This window comes from Arctopsyche grandis, chromosome 3 (assembly GCF_051622035.1).
Source record: "Arctopsyche grandis isolate Sample6627 chromosome 3, ASM5162203v2, whole genome shotgun sequence".
Taxonomy (NCBI): domain Eukaryota; kingdom Metazoa; phylum Arthropoda; class Insecta; order Trichoptera; family Hydropsychidae; genus Arctopsyche; species Arctopsyche grandis.
This window is the reverse complement of record NC_135357.1, coordinates 26,204,903-26,224,281: the sequence shown is the minus strand read 5'-3', so window position 1 is coordinate 26,224,281 and position 19,379 is coordinate 26,204,903. Positions and strand designations below refer to the sequence as shown.

General features: G+C 35.5%; 1 protein-coding gene across 2 annotated transcripts in view; it reads left to right on the top strand.

Annotated features, from left to right (window-relative positions):
* BNIP3 (BCL2 interacting protein 3) overlaps positions 1 to 19,379 on the top strand; it is a 22,366-nt gene extending 2,987 nt beyond the window's left edge. The window contains exons 1-6 of one of the 2 annotated variants that reach the window (XM_077446577.1): positions 16,680 to 16,790; positions 17,150 to 17,291; positions 18,598 to 18,685; positions 18,767 to 18,834; positions 18,918 to 19,064; positions 19,143 to 19,379. In XM_077446577.1, coding sequence (XP_077302703.1) covers positions 16,775 to 16,790; positions 17,150 to 17,291; positions 18,598 to 18,685; positions 18,767 to 18,834; positions 18,918 to 19,064; positions 19,143 to 19,194 — 513 coding nt within the window. In that variant the 5' untranslated portion in view covers positions 16,680 to 16,774 and the 3' untranslated portion in view covers positions 19,195 to 19,379. Of the gene's footprint in view, positions 1 to 16,679; positions 16,791 to 17,149; positions 17,292 to 18,597; positions 18,686 to 18,766; positions 18,835 to 18,917; positions 19,065 to 19,142 lie in introns of those variants that run through there. The other variant, XM_077446576.1, reaches the window with a different exon arrangement.

Sequence of the window (19,379 nt, the reverse complement as noted above, 5' to 3'; positions counted from 1 at the left end):
ACGGGTTGCCCCTGAGCGAAACCTATTGTTTTAAAATTGTGAATATATGTATAAATTTATAAAATCATAAATTTGAAATCATATTCAAATAGTAGGTAGGTTGGTATTGCCAATTAGACAAGGAACCGTTTTAACAATGAAACCAAATACATTAGCAAACTGATAGGAAACGATCGACTTGGAGCCACACATATCCGAGTCTGACCAGCAGCACTGCAGAAATACTCTTTTTAAATTCTTTTCAATCGAGATCAAGTCAAGGCTTGAATCCGGGAGCGTTTCGGTGGTTAGCATTAACCCATTTGAACCCACGCGGTCAGTTATGAACTTACACGATGTATGCCAGCGCGGTCATTCACGGCATTTTACAATTTTGCGTCGTAAAATAAAGGGATCACTCAGGTCGGCCGTAAAACCTTTCGTTACGCTTGGTTAGATGTTGGTGATGAATTTTAAGAAAGTCACACGAAATTAAATCAGTTCCTTTTGGAGTTTTGAGGGAATAACATCGAGCGCTTTTCGACTTGCAGATATGTCGAAGAGAAAACATACGAAAGTTTTTTATTGTTACATATTTTTTATTTATCTTTATGTTTCTAATACAGTAGGACTTATTGTATAATATGCATAAGAGAAATTGCGTTTACATATCTCATATTCCTGAAAAAAAAAATCAAAGTCGACGGAGTCGTATATGACTCCTTGGGATAATGACACATATTTTTTTCCAGAGAATGCAATTTTAATACTGCAGAGATACGGGAAGAAATTGATAATTGGGACGAGTCTCAACTTCCGGATTCCATAAACATACATATTACCACCCCTGGAAACTGATATTCGGTTAAAGAAAAAAGTAGGGTGGAAATCAATCAACCATTTAGTATAAATATGTATAATAAATATATGGGTGGGGTTGATCAAATGGATAACCATATTTCTAACTATAACATAAGTATTAGAGGGAAAAAATGGTACATGCCTATTCTGTTTTGGAACATCGATGTAGCTGTGAATAACGCTTGGATTCTTAGCAAAAGTTTTGGTTGTAAACTTGATAAATTAGGATTTTCCAGACAGGTAACAGAGATGTTGTGCAAGTGTTATGGTCAAAAACGAAAACAATTGGTCCCATTCAGACCCGGCAAAGTTAATCAAAATCAAAAGGAAGTTGGAAGACATTTGATATTGGTCAAACAGAAAAGGAGAAATTGTGGACACTGTAAAAATAAAACGTTTTCCGCTTGTGATAACTGTGAAATTCCATTGCATGACAAATGTTTTGTACCGTATCATAATAATTAATTATTTTGTCTTCATGTATTTTGTTTTTACGACTTTTGAAACCAAAATCTCGTTTATGACATTTCTTCTTTTAAAAGGGTGCACCTTTTTATTTGTTGACGATGCGTATATGTCACAATATATGTACCTACGTGTGTTATGTTATGCGATTTGAAAATATAATTTTATCGAAGAGATGCGTGTTTGTTATTTTTAAAATTAATTTTATAAATTTCTTAACAATAAAATTACAAATAACCAGTGAGAAAGTATTATAACTGATTATGTGACTCCATTGTGATTTTTGTATTATTTTAAAAAACATGTTTCATTATCCCCAAAGGTCGTTCACGACACCACCTTGAAAAAAATTAAAAATGTTGAAAAATCAATTAATTATCCATCCCTATCCTATAAAAAATATTTCCCATGAAATAACTCAAATATTTTGGAAAATAAACGAAAAAATAGTCCTGGGCACATGGGACATGTGTTTTCACGCGAGCCCTGGGTTCAAATGGGTTAACGCAACCACCGATATACATATGTATACTGCTGGCTTAATAATTTAATTCAATTGACATTCAAAATTATGCATTATTTTTTATAAAGCATGTATGTATGTACATACATATATGCCTAACAGGTATACCCAATGCGCTTTCCTGGCCAATTACAAACATCGATTAACAATTATATTCATACATTATCATATAGACATCTATGGATAAATTCGATAGTACTTTCGAGAAATATAAATATATTAGTATAATAAACAAATTCGAGATGCTGTAAATTCAAATTTGCGAGAGACAGGATAGGTTGCCAATTGTAGTGGAACCGTTTCAACAATGAAATCAGATAAATTGGCAAACTATAATAGGAAGCGGTCAACATACATTTGTCCAAGGTCTGGCCAGCAACACCGGGCCGGGAAATGAACCCTCAGTTGAAAGAATTACACGCTAATCACTGAGCTATATTGCTGGTTATTATTAAAGAGCGGCGTTCGGACGATGCTTTATGCAAAAAAAAGGTTCACTATTTTCAACCATCTTTTTTGCTATCTTGCCTTGTATAGTAATGGAGATGTCTATTGCTATTTCACAAGCACCAAGCCAACGTCTGATTATTTTAGTTTGATTTTCACATTTTTAAGCTTTTTGTGAGCCGACTAGCTTTTATTAAAAAACAATTTCATTAAAAATCAAAACTGTAATATCCCATTTAAGCTAAAAAATTGATTTCATGTTGTTTTGTACGATTATACGAATTTAATTATGGAAAACTACAATCGCAACATCTTTGATATATATCAGGGTATTGCACGGTGAGCAGTCAAAATATAGAATATCAATATTTGAAATTGCACAAATGTAGAATGTTCGAATTGAGAATATCAAAATGTAGAAAATTCAACGTTTACTTGTATCAGGGAATAAGAACGTTCTAAGAGGTACGTGGATCAGTCAGTAGGTGGAGTGGATGTTTTTTTTGGTATTTCCACTCTATATCCGTTCGATATTCTTCTTTTTCGCAATTAATTCAAAGCATTGAATTCTGTATTTTGATACTCACCCATATTGAAATTCAGAAATTCGTAAATATTTGGAAAATCTCCAAAATACTCGGAGAAGTCGACAAGTTTAACGTGCACTGAATTTAGTAAACAACACTATGTTGTTTTTACTCCCATCAAATATTTATTGCGTATGTTAAGATATTTTCCACGTGGGAGCTGCTTACATATGTACATCTATGTATATACATATTTACACATGTCGAATAAGTTTTTTTTTTTTTTTTTGGTTTATTGTTTTAAATTTGCAGATATTTCGGAGGAAATTCAGGAGTGCGAGTGCGACTCGCGCTGCGGCAAAGTGTGGGTATATGAATGAATATATATGTATACATATATTTTGGGAAAATCGTTGTTGGGATAGGTTCGCTCGGTGTCTGCAACCTGTAGCAAGGCTGTCGACCTCATTCGTTTGACCCCTGCATCACTGTTTGTCGACCTTGCTCTATCTTGCAAAATATTCTATCTTACATTGTACCTATGTACCTAGCACCTCATTAATGCATAGGCACATGTCATGCTAAATTTTCGAATTTCCTTTCCTTTGTCCAAATGGGTATGCATATGGTGGGCGTTGCACCCACAACTGCAGTGGAACCATCTCTTATTTTGGCTGCAGTTGTCTTTTGTAATATTTTTCGTGTCGCTGTGCTTATTTTTTTTTCAGTATGCGGAAGTGTGCCGTTAAATATGTTGTTTTGTTTACATCGCATTTTTGGTGTTTATCATTTAATCACAATTCTTGTTTTGTCACATTAACGATCGCGTGATTATTTGCTCGGATTAAATTGCAACATTATATGACGCGTCTTGTATAATCTAAATTGCTCATATTATATTATGTTTTATTGTGTGTATTGAACCCGGATAATGTATTTATTGCATTTGAGTAATCTTTCGATGTTTGTTTTTAAATTAACTCTCCATCTCCTTCTTATTTTCTTCGAATACATTGGGATTGGAACTTATCCTCGTTATCTTATCCTCGAATTTCGTTAATTTTTATTTTCCATATCTTTTTTTTTTTTGTAAATCAAATGCTCAACTTATTTTATAGAGGACTGATGTTGCGCCCGTTGATATTTCAACGGATGGTTTTGCAAAGGAATTGATACATAAACCACACCCGAGGCTGTTGTCGCTAACTGTTTTAAAAATGCCCTTGAGGTCAATTTGCATTGCTCCCCTCGTTCCATCCCCGCACGCTTGCCCCGAACATGTGTATGTATGTGCCTTCGTGTTTGTGTTTTTGTCAGTGGTCACAGGGTTTTTTTAAATTTTTAAATGCTTTTTATTATTACGGAATTATGTTCACAATACATCTTATATCTGCTTTAATAGCTACTGATCTTCTGATCATTTTCTATTTTACAATTTTAATTTAATTTTGTTAGTAATCATAGTATAATATTATTCTAATGTTAATGTACAGCATAATAGGAAAAAGAGCTAAAAAACCTATTTACAATTCTTATAAATGCTCATAATACATACATCTAATACATAATATTAATTAAAGACTCTAAAGTCGATGATCTAAAGCAGATTGTGTTTAGGTAATCTGTAAATAGTCACAGTGTGATCTGTCTTCTTATGAACTCCTGATAATTGTAATATTTATTTTTTGAAATCTCCACATTTGTCCATGCAAAAAAGATGTTTTTTTTTTTTAAATTAAATTTATAATTTTCCATCATGCCATTACGGTGCTAAGCCCCTATGGTATTAAACTTTTACATATGTATATAAATTTGAAATTATATTCAAATAGTAGGTAGGATGGTTTTGCCAATTTTGTCGAGGAACCGTTTCAACAATTAAATCATACAAAATGGTAAATTCTGGTGGGAAACGATCGACTCGAAGTTGCAAATATCCAAATCTGACCAACAGTACTGCAGAAATACTCCGAATAAATTCTTTTCAATCGAGGTTAACCCAGGGCTCAAACACGGAAACGTCTCGGTGGTTAGCATTAACGCAACCACCCAACTATACTGCTGAATAATACATACATATGCACATCTCTTCCGTTTTTATAAATACATATACATATTATTATACTATGCACATCGTATAGTCGCCAAGTTCTTAATCAAACTGACTCATAATTTACATTTGGATTTTTTGTCATTCAAATAGATCAATATAATTTAGAATGTGTACATCAACATGTTTTTTTTAGTATATTGTGGATATTTTTGTTTGCTTTTTTCGACATGCAAATTGAAAAGTACTGTCTGAGTTTTGAATTTTGATACAAATTTCTCACTCTCATTAATCTTACACGTTATGCGCGATTGAAAGAAAGGAGGTCAATTCTGCATACATTTACATTTTTACGAATGTGTGCATATTTTGCCAAGTTAATCGTAAATTGTATTCTTCGCTGTAAAATCTCTTATTAACATTGTGTTTTCTTTTCATCCACTTTTACAGGGTAGTATATCAAATACCGGTCTCCCTCACGGGACCGAAAGTGAAACGCCCGAAAACGCAAAGATCGAAAATCGAAAGATCAAAAAAAAAGGCTGTATGGTAAACGGTACTATGTATATATAATATATATATGAGTGGCATGCGGTGAAATTATATCTCTTTTTGTCATACAGCCTTGTTTAATGTGCGCGCGCAGAATACGGGAGGTAAAGCCTGTTCCTGTTGTATCCTGCTCGCGCAAATTAAGTGAGTATGTACGACGGGGGGAGAGACCCTTTTATTATATTTCGACTTAAGATCTTTCGATTTTCGATCTTTGCCTTCCGATATTTGCGTTTTCGGGCGTTTCACTTTCGGTCCCGTGAGGTAGGCCCATCAAATACATATGTATGTACATACATATATGAACTGTATCTCATGAAGGCGTATCATTGCCACGATTCGTAATAAAGGGGCGTATTTTTTCTCTTGAATAAACTCTACAAATACGACCTTGGCTTTTTAATTTAAACTTTTAATTTTAATTTCTACGACCTTGGCTTCGACTCTACGACCTGACATCATTATTCCTATTCATACGAAATACGTAAACAAAAGTAAACACTTTTGACAGTTGACATTTGTCAGTAGCGGAAGACTGCAACGTTGCCACTTTTTTTTGTATCTATTCTAATGCTAAAATCTATTTTTTCGAATGATCGTTTCATATTTTTTAATGGTCACTTTATAATTCCAAACTATTCGATGCACAATACGAGATTGATTAATGCACCGAAAATCAGGCAAATTTTTAATGCACAAACATTTTTTTACGATACAAAGTATTTTTCTTAATATACAGTTAAATCGCACCCATTCACTATCATTGATCATTAACACAGTTCCCATGAACACGTATTCGGTTTTTTCTGCCTAATAGATTTTTTTAAAATGTGCCTTCGTGAGGTGAAAACACTAAATTAGTCGCAGTATTATGAAGAAGTGAAATGTGCGTGACGGTAAAATCTTTGCGTCAAAACAATTTTTGTTTGTTTACGTTTTAAATACGGAAACAAGTTTTAAGTCACTTGCATTTCTCTTCTCCCCCGCAGATGATGATCATCGAATAACATCTCGTCATTTAGTTGGGCGGTTGTGTTGCCTCAATCGCGGGTCTTGTGCAATGGTCAGGTTTCTCCCCTTTTTGAATATATCCATATTTAATTGATATTTGCGAATTCCGGTTATCGCATTCTACCATCCGCCGTTTCATGGTCATCTCGATGATATTTCGCATTTATAACGACAAATTATGGGGGTCTTAGTATTCATTTTGAATACTAATGTGTGTTCAATCGACAGGGCTTATGTTTTCAGTTTTATAATATCAAATGTATGTATGTTATTTGTCCGATAGTAAATGTCGTAAATAATAATAAAGAAATTATTGCTTAATGCTACTGAAACTGGTGTTAACTCTTTACGATAAGATAACGCTTAGCACCACACCGCAATTTGAATAATGATTATACTTTTTGAGTATACATACCTCTTTTCACTTTTAAATTGTATGTAAATATGAACTCATTTTCATTTCGGCCCTATTTCGAGCCTTTGTGCCTTTTACGACTTGGTAGGTGTTTCATGAAAGGGTTGGTCTAGAATTCCTCAGGGTGTACATGTTCTATAGCTGTAGTCTATACGTTACTTTTGCTTTGAATAAAATACTTCTGTGACGCAAAATCACACGAGTGAGACCTTCGATTTATCGAATGAAAGTAAAAAGGTATTAAGTGACATCGTTTTTGCGTTGTATTTACGTACGCAAAACATTAAAAAAAGAACTGTTTTTGCGTGTTTTCATTCAAAACATAATTTGTTGATTATGTCAAAAACGTTTTGTGACTAAAATTTGGCTTAAGATTTTTTTCAAACAAATAATGCATTCGGACTCGTAAATGAATATTTAGACGCATGCAGTTTTGTAAAATGTATCTGCAATACATTCAAAATGGGTATAATCCGATTCACTGAAGTATTGCTTGACGGTATTTGATTCGTCGATAAACATACTCCTGGGTCTGACTTTTTATGCGGAACTACATACATACATACAACTCGGACCGAAAAACCTTATGGGCGCAGACAGACTGAATCTTACGGCACGGCTTGTTCAGGTAGACTCCACCTGTGACGGTTCTGCCCTCATGTCATTGTTAATTGGACAATCAATTATTTCGATAATTTTCTCCTACATTTCTTCACAAATGGGAATAGCGTCGTTATCGATCACTATCGAAACTGTCAATCTATATATATACAGTCCCATGACAGCGAATTACTAACACCGTGCAGATTTTGCAAATTCTATGTTTAGAGCTATATATTGAAGAGTAGGTTCGTAAAATTAAAACAAAGATGTGTTTATAATGATTATACATAGTTTATTTACAATATTAATACAACATATATATATATTATTAATATTTTGTATGTCCACCCTTATTTTGGAGACACAATGCTATTCTTTTGGGCATACTCTCGATACAAGACGCAATGTTTGACTTTATGTCAGGATCTCCCTGCCACACAGAAATTATGTTTTGTTTTAGGATATTTTTATTGGTACATTGGAGCTTATTTAATTTCATTTAAGGGTATGCCAGACATTTTCTATAGGATTTAGATCGGGAGAATTACCGGGCCAGTGAAGGAGCGGTAAATTGTGGTCGGACATGATTTTTTTCACAATTTTGGCTTTGTGGCAGGGTGCAATAATATTGCATTAAGTGCAGACGATCCCTTTTGTCAATTTTGTTTTGTATAGAGTGCAATAGAGTGTATCGCAATACCGTTATATATTGCGAAGCATTCATCATCCCTTCTACAAAATACAATGGCCCCCGACCTTCCGCACTAATTGAGCCCCAAATCATGAGTGACAGCGGGTGTTTCACATTTTTTATGACACAGGACTCATTATACCGCTTGCCGACTCGCCTACGTACGTATTGGTGAGTCGGTGTCATCAATTGAATTGACGACTCGTCAGAGAAGTGAACCTTAAAAATTTTAAAAACATCGATTAATTCAATTCATTCAAAAAAAATTAAACAAATAATTTAATTTCAATTAAATTACCCCTTTCCAATCGTCGAGGGTGAAGTGGCGATGCTTATTAGCCAAATTGAGCCTGGCTTTCTTCATTTTTGGCGTCAAAAGCGTTTTTTTAGCTAGCTGCCTGCCTTTCATCCCCGCGTCTGCGAGACGGCGTTGTATTGTCCGAGTCGATATTTCGGTTCCGCTCCCGTAAATTCGTCTGGATTTTTTTATTTGTGGCAAACCGATCCTTCTCAACAATATTTACAATATTTCGATAGACTAGAGGACTCTATTTACGATTGCCACGACAATTCTTACGATTGGTGACCGTAGGATTTTCACCTCTTTATAGTTGGGCGCTAATTTTATGCACACTGAAAACGCTAACCCCCTGATCTTTAGCAATATATCTTATGGAATACTTCCGAGTATTTAATAATGTGGAAATATTGGCGATTTTCTCCACGGATAAATCTTTATTTCTTCCCATCTAAAAAGGAAAGGGGGTTGTTTCACAAGCAATTTAAACAAATAATTAAGTCACATTTAAAAAATTTAAACACTTTAACTTACTTCAATGATATCGATAATATACAGGAAAGCAAAAATCTCTTCAAAACGAACTTTTCTCCCACTGAAAGCACACATCTACACCAAACGAATTTCAAAGCCAAACTGTCTATCTGCACTTGTTCGGTTTTTAAAATATTTGTATAAACACTACTAATCTTATTCTTCTGTAAGTACATAGAATAGGATACAATGAATGGTCTACAAAAAAAACTAACCCAAAATGTTACTTACAACGGCGCAGGTATACAAAATAGGGTTAATACGCCGGTGTTAGTAATTCGCTGTCATACGAATGTATATAAAAAACAATGTTTGTTTGTCTGTCACGTATGCGTTCCTATACCATTCAACCGATTGCGATGAAACTTACATAAATTATTGTGTGCATGCCGGCGATGGTTTCTGTAAAACAAAAACGGGAACAGGAAAATAGGAATGAGTGGCATTGCAACGCAATAATTTCAAATGTTTTCGCGTCGCCACCTGAGTTGTTAGGGTAATATAAACAAACAATTGAATAATTTCAAATGTGTTCGCCGCTTACGTTTTATCATTACTGAAATTTAATTTGATTTATTTGAAATTGAAACATTAATTTATCGAACCACATTCAGCGTCATTGTGGCATTGCAACGCAAGCCGGGTTCAGCTAATACAAATATAAAAATATCACCGAAAGCACTACAGGAGTTCAGTTTTGTCAAGGATCGCGATGGTTTAGATTAGGCGTTCTAACGTTTTTCATATTGTATGTGCAAAACTATTTAAAAAAAAAAAAACACGTGCCGCGTACCTCTCTGTGTCGTTTTATCGTTTACTGTTGTCCAATTGTCGGAACAAAGTCGTAGTGCACTCACGATAAGTGACCAAGAATCTTTTGAACCGATCTCATTGCAATTTCTCAATTAAACTGATAACATAATAAAAGTAAGGATCGTTATATCGTACAATCGCCGTTTAGACGAATTTTACATCTGTACATTGGTATTCATAAAAAAACTAGATGTATTAAACAAAAGCTTAGGGTACCAATATGTACTCCAACATACTTATCTACTGGCTAGGGTTGGTATATAGTATGTACTTCAGTTTCAGATATCGCTATCTGCCATTTGCAATCAACTATACTATATGTATTGTATACATGTGCACGACAGGTGTCTTTTATTACAATTTATGCATGAAATCCCTTATTTAGTCTATATGTATTACCGCAAACGGTCAACCCACTCAATCGAGAACAACTTTCCACACTTGTTTGTTAAATTTTTTACATCATCCTTGCCGAGAGCTACCGACCGTTACAAACTGGTATACATACTCACATAACCTCTCGTTTTTCCCAATCAAAAGGTTTTTCGGTCGATAGTGTGTATTTGTACGGACCCAAAAGTTACACGTGGGTAATTCCTCGAAGTGAATGACCAATGTAGCGTCGTTCTGTCTATCGTTTCGTTTGATTTGTGCACGTCTAATGCGCTGAATTGCCACTCAGCAGTCATCAGCTACATGCTTCAATGCATTTCGTACTTATTTATCTTTTGTCTCCTCCTCGGATCTGTTCGATGTTTTTCATTTTTATTGGTTGTTCTTGTTCGATTGTTCCAGGCGTCGGTGTTGAAATTTCCGTCGCTCTTCTCTTTTGTTTTTTCCGTAACATTGTCCACGATATCTCGCCGTTTGATTTTCTGTCTTTCCGCGCTTTGTATGCATATCTTTCTTGAAATTTTATTTGTTCTAGTATTTAGCGATGTGTATCTTTGTCCGTTTCTTCTTTCGATGCTGTTGTGTGCGTAATTGCTCTTTAAATATTTGTTAGACGCTGTCGGTGGTGGTTTGTAATTGTATGTAGTATCGTACGTATTTACTAGATACTATCTTTGACCGGTGAAATTGTTTAACATAACAAAGGATTTTGTGAGATTTTTAATAATAATATTGCAACGTTGGACCGTAGGGTGGTGTCAGGGCGATAGTGATGTAAAACATGGTTTCTTTTATATTGTCAAAGACTGACCTAAAATCGTTTTCTATAGCATCCAGGTAAACTTAGCCCGCAAAATTCATCCGCAGAGGTGGGCAAAGCAGAACACACCGGGTGACTTTGTTGCCCAAGCGTAGTTGCTCGTGGTCACTCTTGGTTATCCAACTCTGGCAACTGAAAGCTACCAAGAATCCGCTCAATAGTACCTATAAAAGTTTTCAATGCCACTCACTCGTGATCATAGTTTTTTTTCCTTCACTATATAGTTGCCGGCAACTGATCGCCTGAGTGTGGTACCCCTCAATAAATTTTGAGGGATCGCGCGGGTTGTTTAATTAATAAAATCACCGTGATCAGACCGAACTCCGGCAACCGATTTCGTTGATCTGGTGACTTAATGACAGGGCAATCGGTGAGTTGTCTTGAATCTGGTCGCGCAATAAAGTTGCCCGCAAGTCACCCGGTGTGTCTGGGCTCTAACTTTAGAAAAAAACACGTTGGATCATATTGAAATCATCAGCTGATTGTAAGTCGTATCTACGCCGATTGTTGTTGATCAGGGCCGCGGAGAGAAATCCCGGCACTGAAAAAATACCATACCTTGTGACCAGAGATCGGCGCTCAGCGTGCAAAATGGGTTCACTATTGTCAATTTCTATTGTTGACCTTTTTTTGCTCTCTTGCTTTGTAGGTTGACAATAGGCAAATTCTCTTTCGAAAAGGTCGCGCCGAAATACAACAGGTACGATTTCACATGGACACAAATAATGCGCGTATCGAAAAATAATAAACATTTAGCATTAAAGAAATATATGTATTTTTATGTAGAATAATTTAAAATATCAATATCGATCAGGGAACGTCCCAACACGGGGCCCCTCAAGTAGTCCGGGCCCTGGAACTTTAACCCCAGCTTCTCCCCCTATCGGCCCTGATTGCAATGTAATGCACTTAAAAATCAACTGGTCGATTTGAATTCAACTATTTTGACGATTTCTAGTTCACCCACGTCGCTACACAAATATATAAAGTTTGTATATGCTTGATATTTTAGTTGTAAACAAGTCCATTTAGAAAATTTTCCTTATTGTTATATTTACGCATTTGCTGATTTTTTTTTTTATTGTTCTCAAACAATAAAACACATTTTATTTATTCTATCGGATTAGTCAATGCGTGGATTGTGTACTCCAAAGATGTATGTAAAAAATGTACATATATTAAGTACATTGTCATATTTAACCTCCATGTACATGGTGCATACTGGTCTCCGTGACGAGACAGAATGTTAAATTACAGAAAACGCAAATATCGGAAGGCAAAGATCGAAAATCGAAAGATCCGTTTACCATGCACCATTTTTTTTTTGATCTTTCGATTTTCGATCTTTGCCTTCTGATATTTGTGTTTTCTGTAATTTAACATTCTGTCTCGTCACGTAGACCCGGTGCATACATATTTAACATCTATTTTTTTGAACCCTGCTTACTATATTAATGGCTTGCCGTAGAAATCTCACTGTTTCTATCGCCCAGCCTTACGTAAGTGTGCGCAAGCATGATACAAGGGGGACTAGGAGACATTAAACCGGAGTACATATTAGTATTGCGCATCTATGTATGTAGTATGTATGTATCTCAACCATTTCTCCGGCGAGTGCATGTGGTCTAATAGTGGCGTGTTTACAAACAATGGCCAGTCTGAACTGCGATGGTGTTCACCTTGTACCAGGACAAACACACGCTCACCTGATGTCTCGGGTGTGTGTTTACGTCGGCTCGTGTTCGTGCTCGTGGTTCCGTTGGACCGCGACCGGTGTCACCTTACTTCTTCTGGGTGTGTAACGATTGATATATATTCAGATGCGGAACCGTGCGAATGCTGTGGACCGATTCGTATCTGCGATCCTTCGCGGATTTTGCTCTTTCGAAGGCCGCCGTACTTATTAATTTAGAGATCGTCTCGACCGTCCGTCCGATTTGACCTTTCAGTGGATGATTTTGTTTGCAGAAATGATCAGAATCGATGCGGCACGTGTCTGGTTATTATAATATTGGTTTCATTTTAGAGAATTTCCAGATGTTTTTGTTGTTGTGAACGTCACACCCTGAATGAATTCCGATGGTTTTTTTTTGTCAAAATTTGAAGGTGTGTTATCTTTGCAAAATGCGCACGTATGTGTAATATGTGTTGTATTAGTTCATAAACTGTAGTGTTTTAATAGACAATTTGAAACTTGTTATCATTGTTATCTACAGCCATTCACCATCTGCTGTTTCAACACCTCTCCGTTCGTTTCTGCTATGAGCAGCTATTAATTCATCCAAAATTTTCTTGCACTTTTAACATTCATAGCATTCAAGCCAGTGGCGTGCGGTGAAAATCGCCCTATTTTTGACGCACAGCCTTACTTCCGTGTGCGCGAGCAGCGATAAAAGGGGACTCGGTATGAGGTCATCTAGTCCCCTTGTATCCTCCTACTCGCGCTCACGTATGTAAGACTGTGCGACGAAATCAGGGAGAATTTTACGGCACGCCAATGTTTCGTGTATATATTTTGTCCACTTTTCGCCTTATCATTCTAGATAGGTGACATTGCTATTTCAATCTCTTTATGGTAAGAAGACACTCAAAAGTGTGGTATGGAACGTGCTCGTGGTTTCCATTTACATTTCTTCACATATGGGAATCACCGCTATCAATTACTGCTAAACCTATGTCAATACAAGGATCAAATATCGCTGAAAACACTCCAGGGGATGAGTTTTGCTAAGGATCGTGGCGGTATAGATTAGGCGTGCTTGCTTTTTTTTTGCATGGCAAAACTATACGAAAAAACACGTGCTGCCTACCACACTGTGTTTCTGCAGCTTTACTCGCTTCATCAAGCTAATTATCCTTGCCGAATTGACGAATTTGTGAAATTGTTGAAGAAAAGTCCGTTACTGTTTTCATGAAATTGTCAAAATATCTGTTGATTTCTTGGGATATGCAGGAATTGTTTTGTTTATTTAATGACTCGGGCAAAGCAGATACTGTTGTTGGGTGTAATGTGATTAAGTAATATCTACATTTGCACATCAAAAGAAAAATTAGTTTTAGGCCTTGTATAGAAATTTGTATTTGACAGTTGAGCAGATTCAGTTTGAATGCTTTCAGGTTGGTGAAATCTCATATGGTAATTTATTGGTAATCTAAGTGTCTTGAGTAATTTTTAGGGTGTTTTAATTTATCGTTGCAAGCGATCTTGCTAGTCGAGCACACACACTTAAAATCGAGCTTGTACGAGTAGAACTGTTCATTCGAACTGGGAGCTTCATAAAAAAATGATGATTATCTACAACTACATAATTACCGTAATTGACTGGTTAGTTGTCTATGATAATGTTTTGAAAAAAAAAATGCCGAGTTGAATTTGTTTGCTTTACAAAATGCTTTTGAAGTGGAGTTCACGAAATCGCCGTCCTCCATGGGAATTCCTGATTGATTTCAATTTGTCGCTGTGTAAAAAAACTTGAATTGCTTTTGTCAATACAATGTACTCCTGTAATCAGGGACGTTCGGATAATAGACGATGAGCTCGAGATGCAAACTGACCAATAGAACCAGACACGATCTGTCGACATGGCCGCTGTCACGTACCACTGCATGACGCGTTTCGTCTATAAATTCGTAAAATTACCACAGCTTAATATGTAGACCGAGTTTCGTTTTGCAGATGACTTTCGTTTTCAGATTTTTCAAGGATATCGCAATTCGTTCGAATTTATTTTGGCACCGAAAACTAGTACAACGTCATCGTAAAACTAGGACTTTAAAACGACATAAAAGAGACACGTTCCACATTAGTGCAATTAATGCACCACTAACGCACTGTTATTATGCGTGTGATTATAATTAGCTTTGTTACATTTCTTTTGAAAATTGAGGCAAATTATTGATATGTATGTAGGTCTAAAATGCGAATTCAAATGTCTAGGAAATTGGGATGCGTGCATTTTGTGTCGTACAGTGACACTACTGCTATTTATACGCTTCGAATTTACGATTCGTCATATCCGAGTGTTTATAAATACTATCAGATATAAGGAAATGAAGCAAACCATTTGAATAATCATCGTGCGCTATCTAATCTCGAAAAACTGACTATTATTGTTGTCCATTTCATGCTTTGTTCTTGGATGTAGAATATTGGAAGAGCATTGCACTTTGTTTTTTTTTTACATATGCTGAACGCGTGCTCATTCGTATGTCTCGTTTCAGCCTTCTCGATGATTATCTTTGTATATTTATCGTTAATTAAAATGCTCTGTGTGCATTCACCTGTGTTATTTATTTATGTTCTGGGTAATGTTGCCAAGCCACTGTTTTGTCTGGACTTGTATAACCACACTGGTACTGTTTTGAGATAAAGATATTTTCAATATTGAAAGCGTAACTTTTTTATCGCAAGTGCTTATACTTTTTGAAGTAAAACCTCTTTACAAACGGTATAATGAATTGCTTTGGTGACTGCACTGTAGCACTGAAACCGTACGAAACTTAGTGCCCGGCCACACCGGTTGACTTATTTATTAGCTAATTTTATTATTGTTAGCTAATTTTAATACATACAACTATTTTAATTTAATACATACTTAATTACCTAACTCTGACCTGACGCACTCAGGGAGGGCATTGTACATGAGCACACCCCTGTAAAAGACACCACCAGCTGTATTATTTTTCCTTACCTACAACTAAATTGTTCTCTTTTCTAGTATAACAACTATGGATATCACTCTCTTATTATATAATCCTTAAAATACTTAGGTAATAACTTATGATCTAACTCATTGTAACTTATAACAACAGAATGTACTAAGATTTAAACTATTTCTAATACTCATCCATCCCAATTCATCTAACATACTTCTAATACTTTTTAATCTACCAACATCGAAGACTTGCCGGCAATTTGGTCGGTGACTTTGTTGCGCGACCAGATCAAATTTATGCAGTTGCATGGAGGCAACTCCAAAATGGCGCCCCTGATGACAGGGAAGGCACTCCATCGTCCCACCTCTACCTCATAAACCTAACCTGCTGTGTAGTCAGTAGATTTTGCTTAAGGGAGTTTCACCTATGTAATGTTCACTGTAAAAAGTAACGGCTGATTTTTTTTAGCTGAATGTTCCAAACTCATTGGCTACCACAGGTTGCAATATGGGAACTGGATATGGAAAATTCGAAAATATCGGTAGTGTGGACGTAGCCAATGGCTCATTTTGCTTTTTTTTTTTTTTTGTATAACTTAATTAAGCGTGGTGGTATCAATTACTCAATTTTGATCACATTACAGATTGGTTCCATTAGGCGTAACTTAATTTGTAATTTAATGTATATTTTTATCGATAAGACCGAGAAGTTGGCAGGGTTAATGATCTGACGCGGTGACCCATTCCATTGATACAATGAAGAAATTCATTGGTGACAATTTGATAATAATAAATTTACCACTTGCGGTGGACGTTTGTCTACGTTGGACTTTTATTCCATTATTCATTTTTAGTTGTTTGTATTATATTTGAGTTGTATTATACATACATAGTTCGTCACTGATGTTACGTTTTCCCAGAAAGATTGTTTATTTATAAATCTGCAAAGTAAACACGACTCATTCACATCGACGCGTATTCACTCTCCTCGTGTTCGCAGATAAATAATCTCTATTTATTTTTCGCTTGGAAGCTGGCGAATGTTGCAATGTGCGACTTAGTCGGTCACGTACTGCGCTCTGACGAAGGTCACAACTCTTCGTCGTATTTTGTCAGCGGTCTCATCCGGGAATAGGGATGAAGACGAATCGCGGTATGGTATGCGACGCGACGTCTTTACTGCGTCGTTGTTCGAATTTTTTGGCTCATTTCTCGACGTCATCTGCGTCATCGCGCCCAACTGCGTCTCTCGGTGCATCTGAACAAAGGCTGGACTGAACGGCTCTCGAACCCTCGGCCTTTCAGGTCGGGTTCGTTAACTTTCTTCCAACGACAAGGCACCGCACGAGTTCAACGACTTCGTCTGAAAGGGACTGGCTTTGTTCTGAAAATGACGATTCTTTTTCTCTGTTCAAATGGATTTTTTCAATACATTTCATTTTGAATGTTCAATACATATGTGGTGTTTTTATTTCGTTTTGTTGATGATTTTATTGTTTTTATTTTTTTCAGAATCATGGGTGGAGCTCGGAGCCCGAAGCGGTACTCCTTTGCCTTCAGCTGCTGAAGAGTATCTACGTTTATTGCGAGAAGCCCAAAGAGAAAGTAACAATTCGTCAGCAAGACAGTCGTTAGCGTCGTCTAGGATAGATAGGTATATTTGTAAATTGTCCCAGTATTGAAATTAGTCAATAGCCAAATGTTTATTTATAAAACATTATGCTACTTTGTGATGAATGCAATTTTATATAAATAATAATGGGCCCGTATTTTTAGCATCTATTTTTTTTAATCAATTTCAATTTCAATTTTAAAATAAAATGTTCAGTTTTATCATCCATCTAGCCAGCAGTATAGCTCGGTTGAGTTAGTGCTAACCACCGAGAGATTGCTGGGCTCAATCCTGTGGGTTGACCTCGACTGAAAATAATTTATTATCTGTAGTGCTGCTGGTCAGATTTGAATATTTGTGACTTGATGGTTATGTGATTTCATTGTTTCAAACGTTTCCTCATAAAATTGGCATAACCATCCTACCCACTATGTTTAATATCATAGGTTTCGCTCGGAGGTAAAACCTGTAATGCCATCTGGTAAAATAAAAAATGTATATTTTCGACATTTTTGAAATAAATTCCATTTCAATAATTTAAAGCTGACATAGCAAATTTAGTACGATAATTATTAAGAAACTAGTGTTGTGACCGATGGCATATCATCGCATTCATGGGTGTTGGCATATTAAGGTATTAAATAATAATAAAAAAAATATGTATGTCGTCGTTAATGTATTCTATCCCCACGCGGTCGAATTTTTTTCAAATACCTTATTAAAAAAATTATATTTTAAAATTAAAATATTTATCCTATTAAATTAAATTTAATATTTATATTTAAATGTTTAATATGCAAAAAAGGATAAAAGTACTTACCTACCTACATGTTAACAATATAAAACAGAAAAATTAATTAAATAAATTTTCAATAGATGGCGGTAAATTTTCAGCCAAGCAGAAAGATTGACATCGATTAGTATATATGTATATAAGTTTTTTCTTTTGTTATTGTATTCGTATATACGTTTTGGCAGTGATTTAGTTGTAATGTACATACATACATATGTATATCGAATCAACTATTATAGTACGGCGAGCGTTATCTCACGACAGAACAGCAATATTGTTTATAAATATATATATATGATAATAGCAAATACATAAATTAATACATCTATCCCAAAATGCTAAAAATACAGGTCTAGCAATGAATAAAAATATCGAAAAATGTTGCAATTTAAACTCAATGATCGTCCCACTTTAAATGATAAATGAATTTATATTGATTCTTGATATAGCCTCCATCATTCACGTTTTATTGTGAAAGACTAACTCACAATTCTTATAACCTAATGTTTGTATATAACTTGTTTTATTTATATTTTTGTGTTTTATTAATTGCAGCCCGAAAAGTCCTCCAAACAGTCCAAACACAGAACCAAGTACAGAGGATGAATTAAAAGGAATATATATCAATTTTTGTGGAAATAAGGTAAATATTTCAACATAGTATTGAATTGGTTAGATAGAAATCGATTTATGTATTTTAAATATCTTCATGCTTCATTTTCAGGAAGGAGAGCTCAACAGTGCACAATGGGTTTGGCAGTGGAGTAGTAGACCCGATCAGTTGCCTCCAACGTAATATTATATTATATTTTCCTAATAGAGTTCCCTTGTAATTGATTTGAATATAAATACAACTTTCGTTTGTTTGTTCGTAGTGATTGGAATTTCAAACACCCGGTGCAGAAAGCTCCGTTAAGTTTGAGGAGAGCGCGCCTAGGGGGAAAACCTTTATTCGGTAGAGATATAATTGCACCTCTGCTGCTGTCGAATATATTGTCGTTGCTCATAGGCGCCGGGATCGGGTAACGATGCGTTATTCATTAATCAGATATGTGTATTGGATCGAACGGTTAATTTAACGTTTGCATTTTTCGTTTTAGGATTTGGCTGTACCGGCGGACTTCTATCATATCTAACATGGCCCTTCAGTGATGTTTACCGTCTACGGTGACGTTTCTACTTCTTCGGGAAGTCGCTTGAGTCACCGCATATAAAAATTTTACACTCCATTGAACATTATGATAATATATATATATATATATATATATATATATACACTATTTAATTATCGCTTCCAATCGTCTGCATATTAAATACGTATATTTTGTAACATCTAT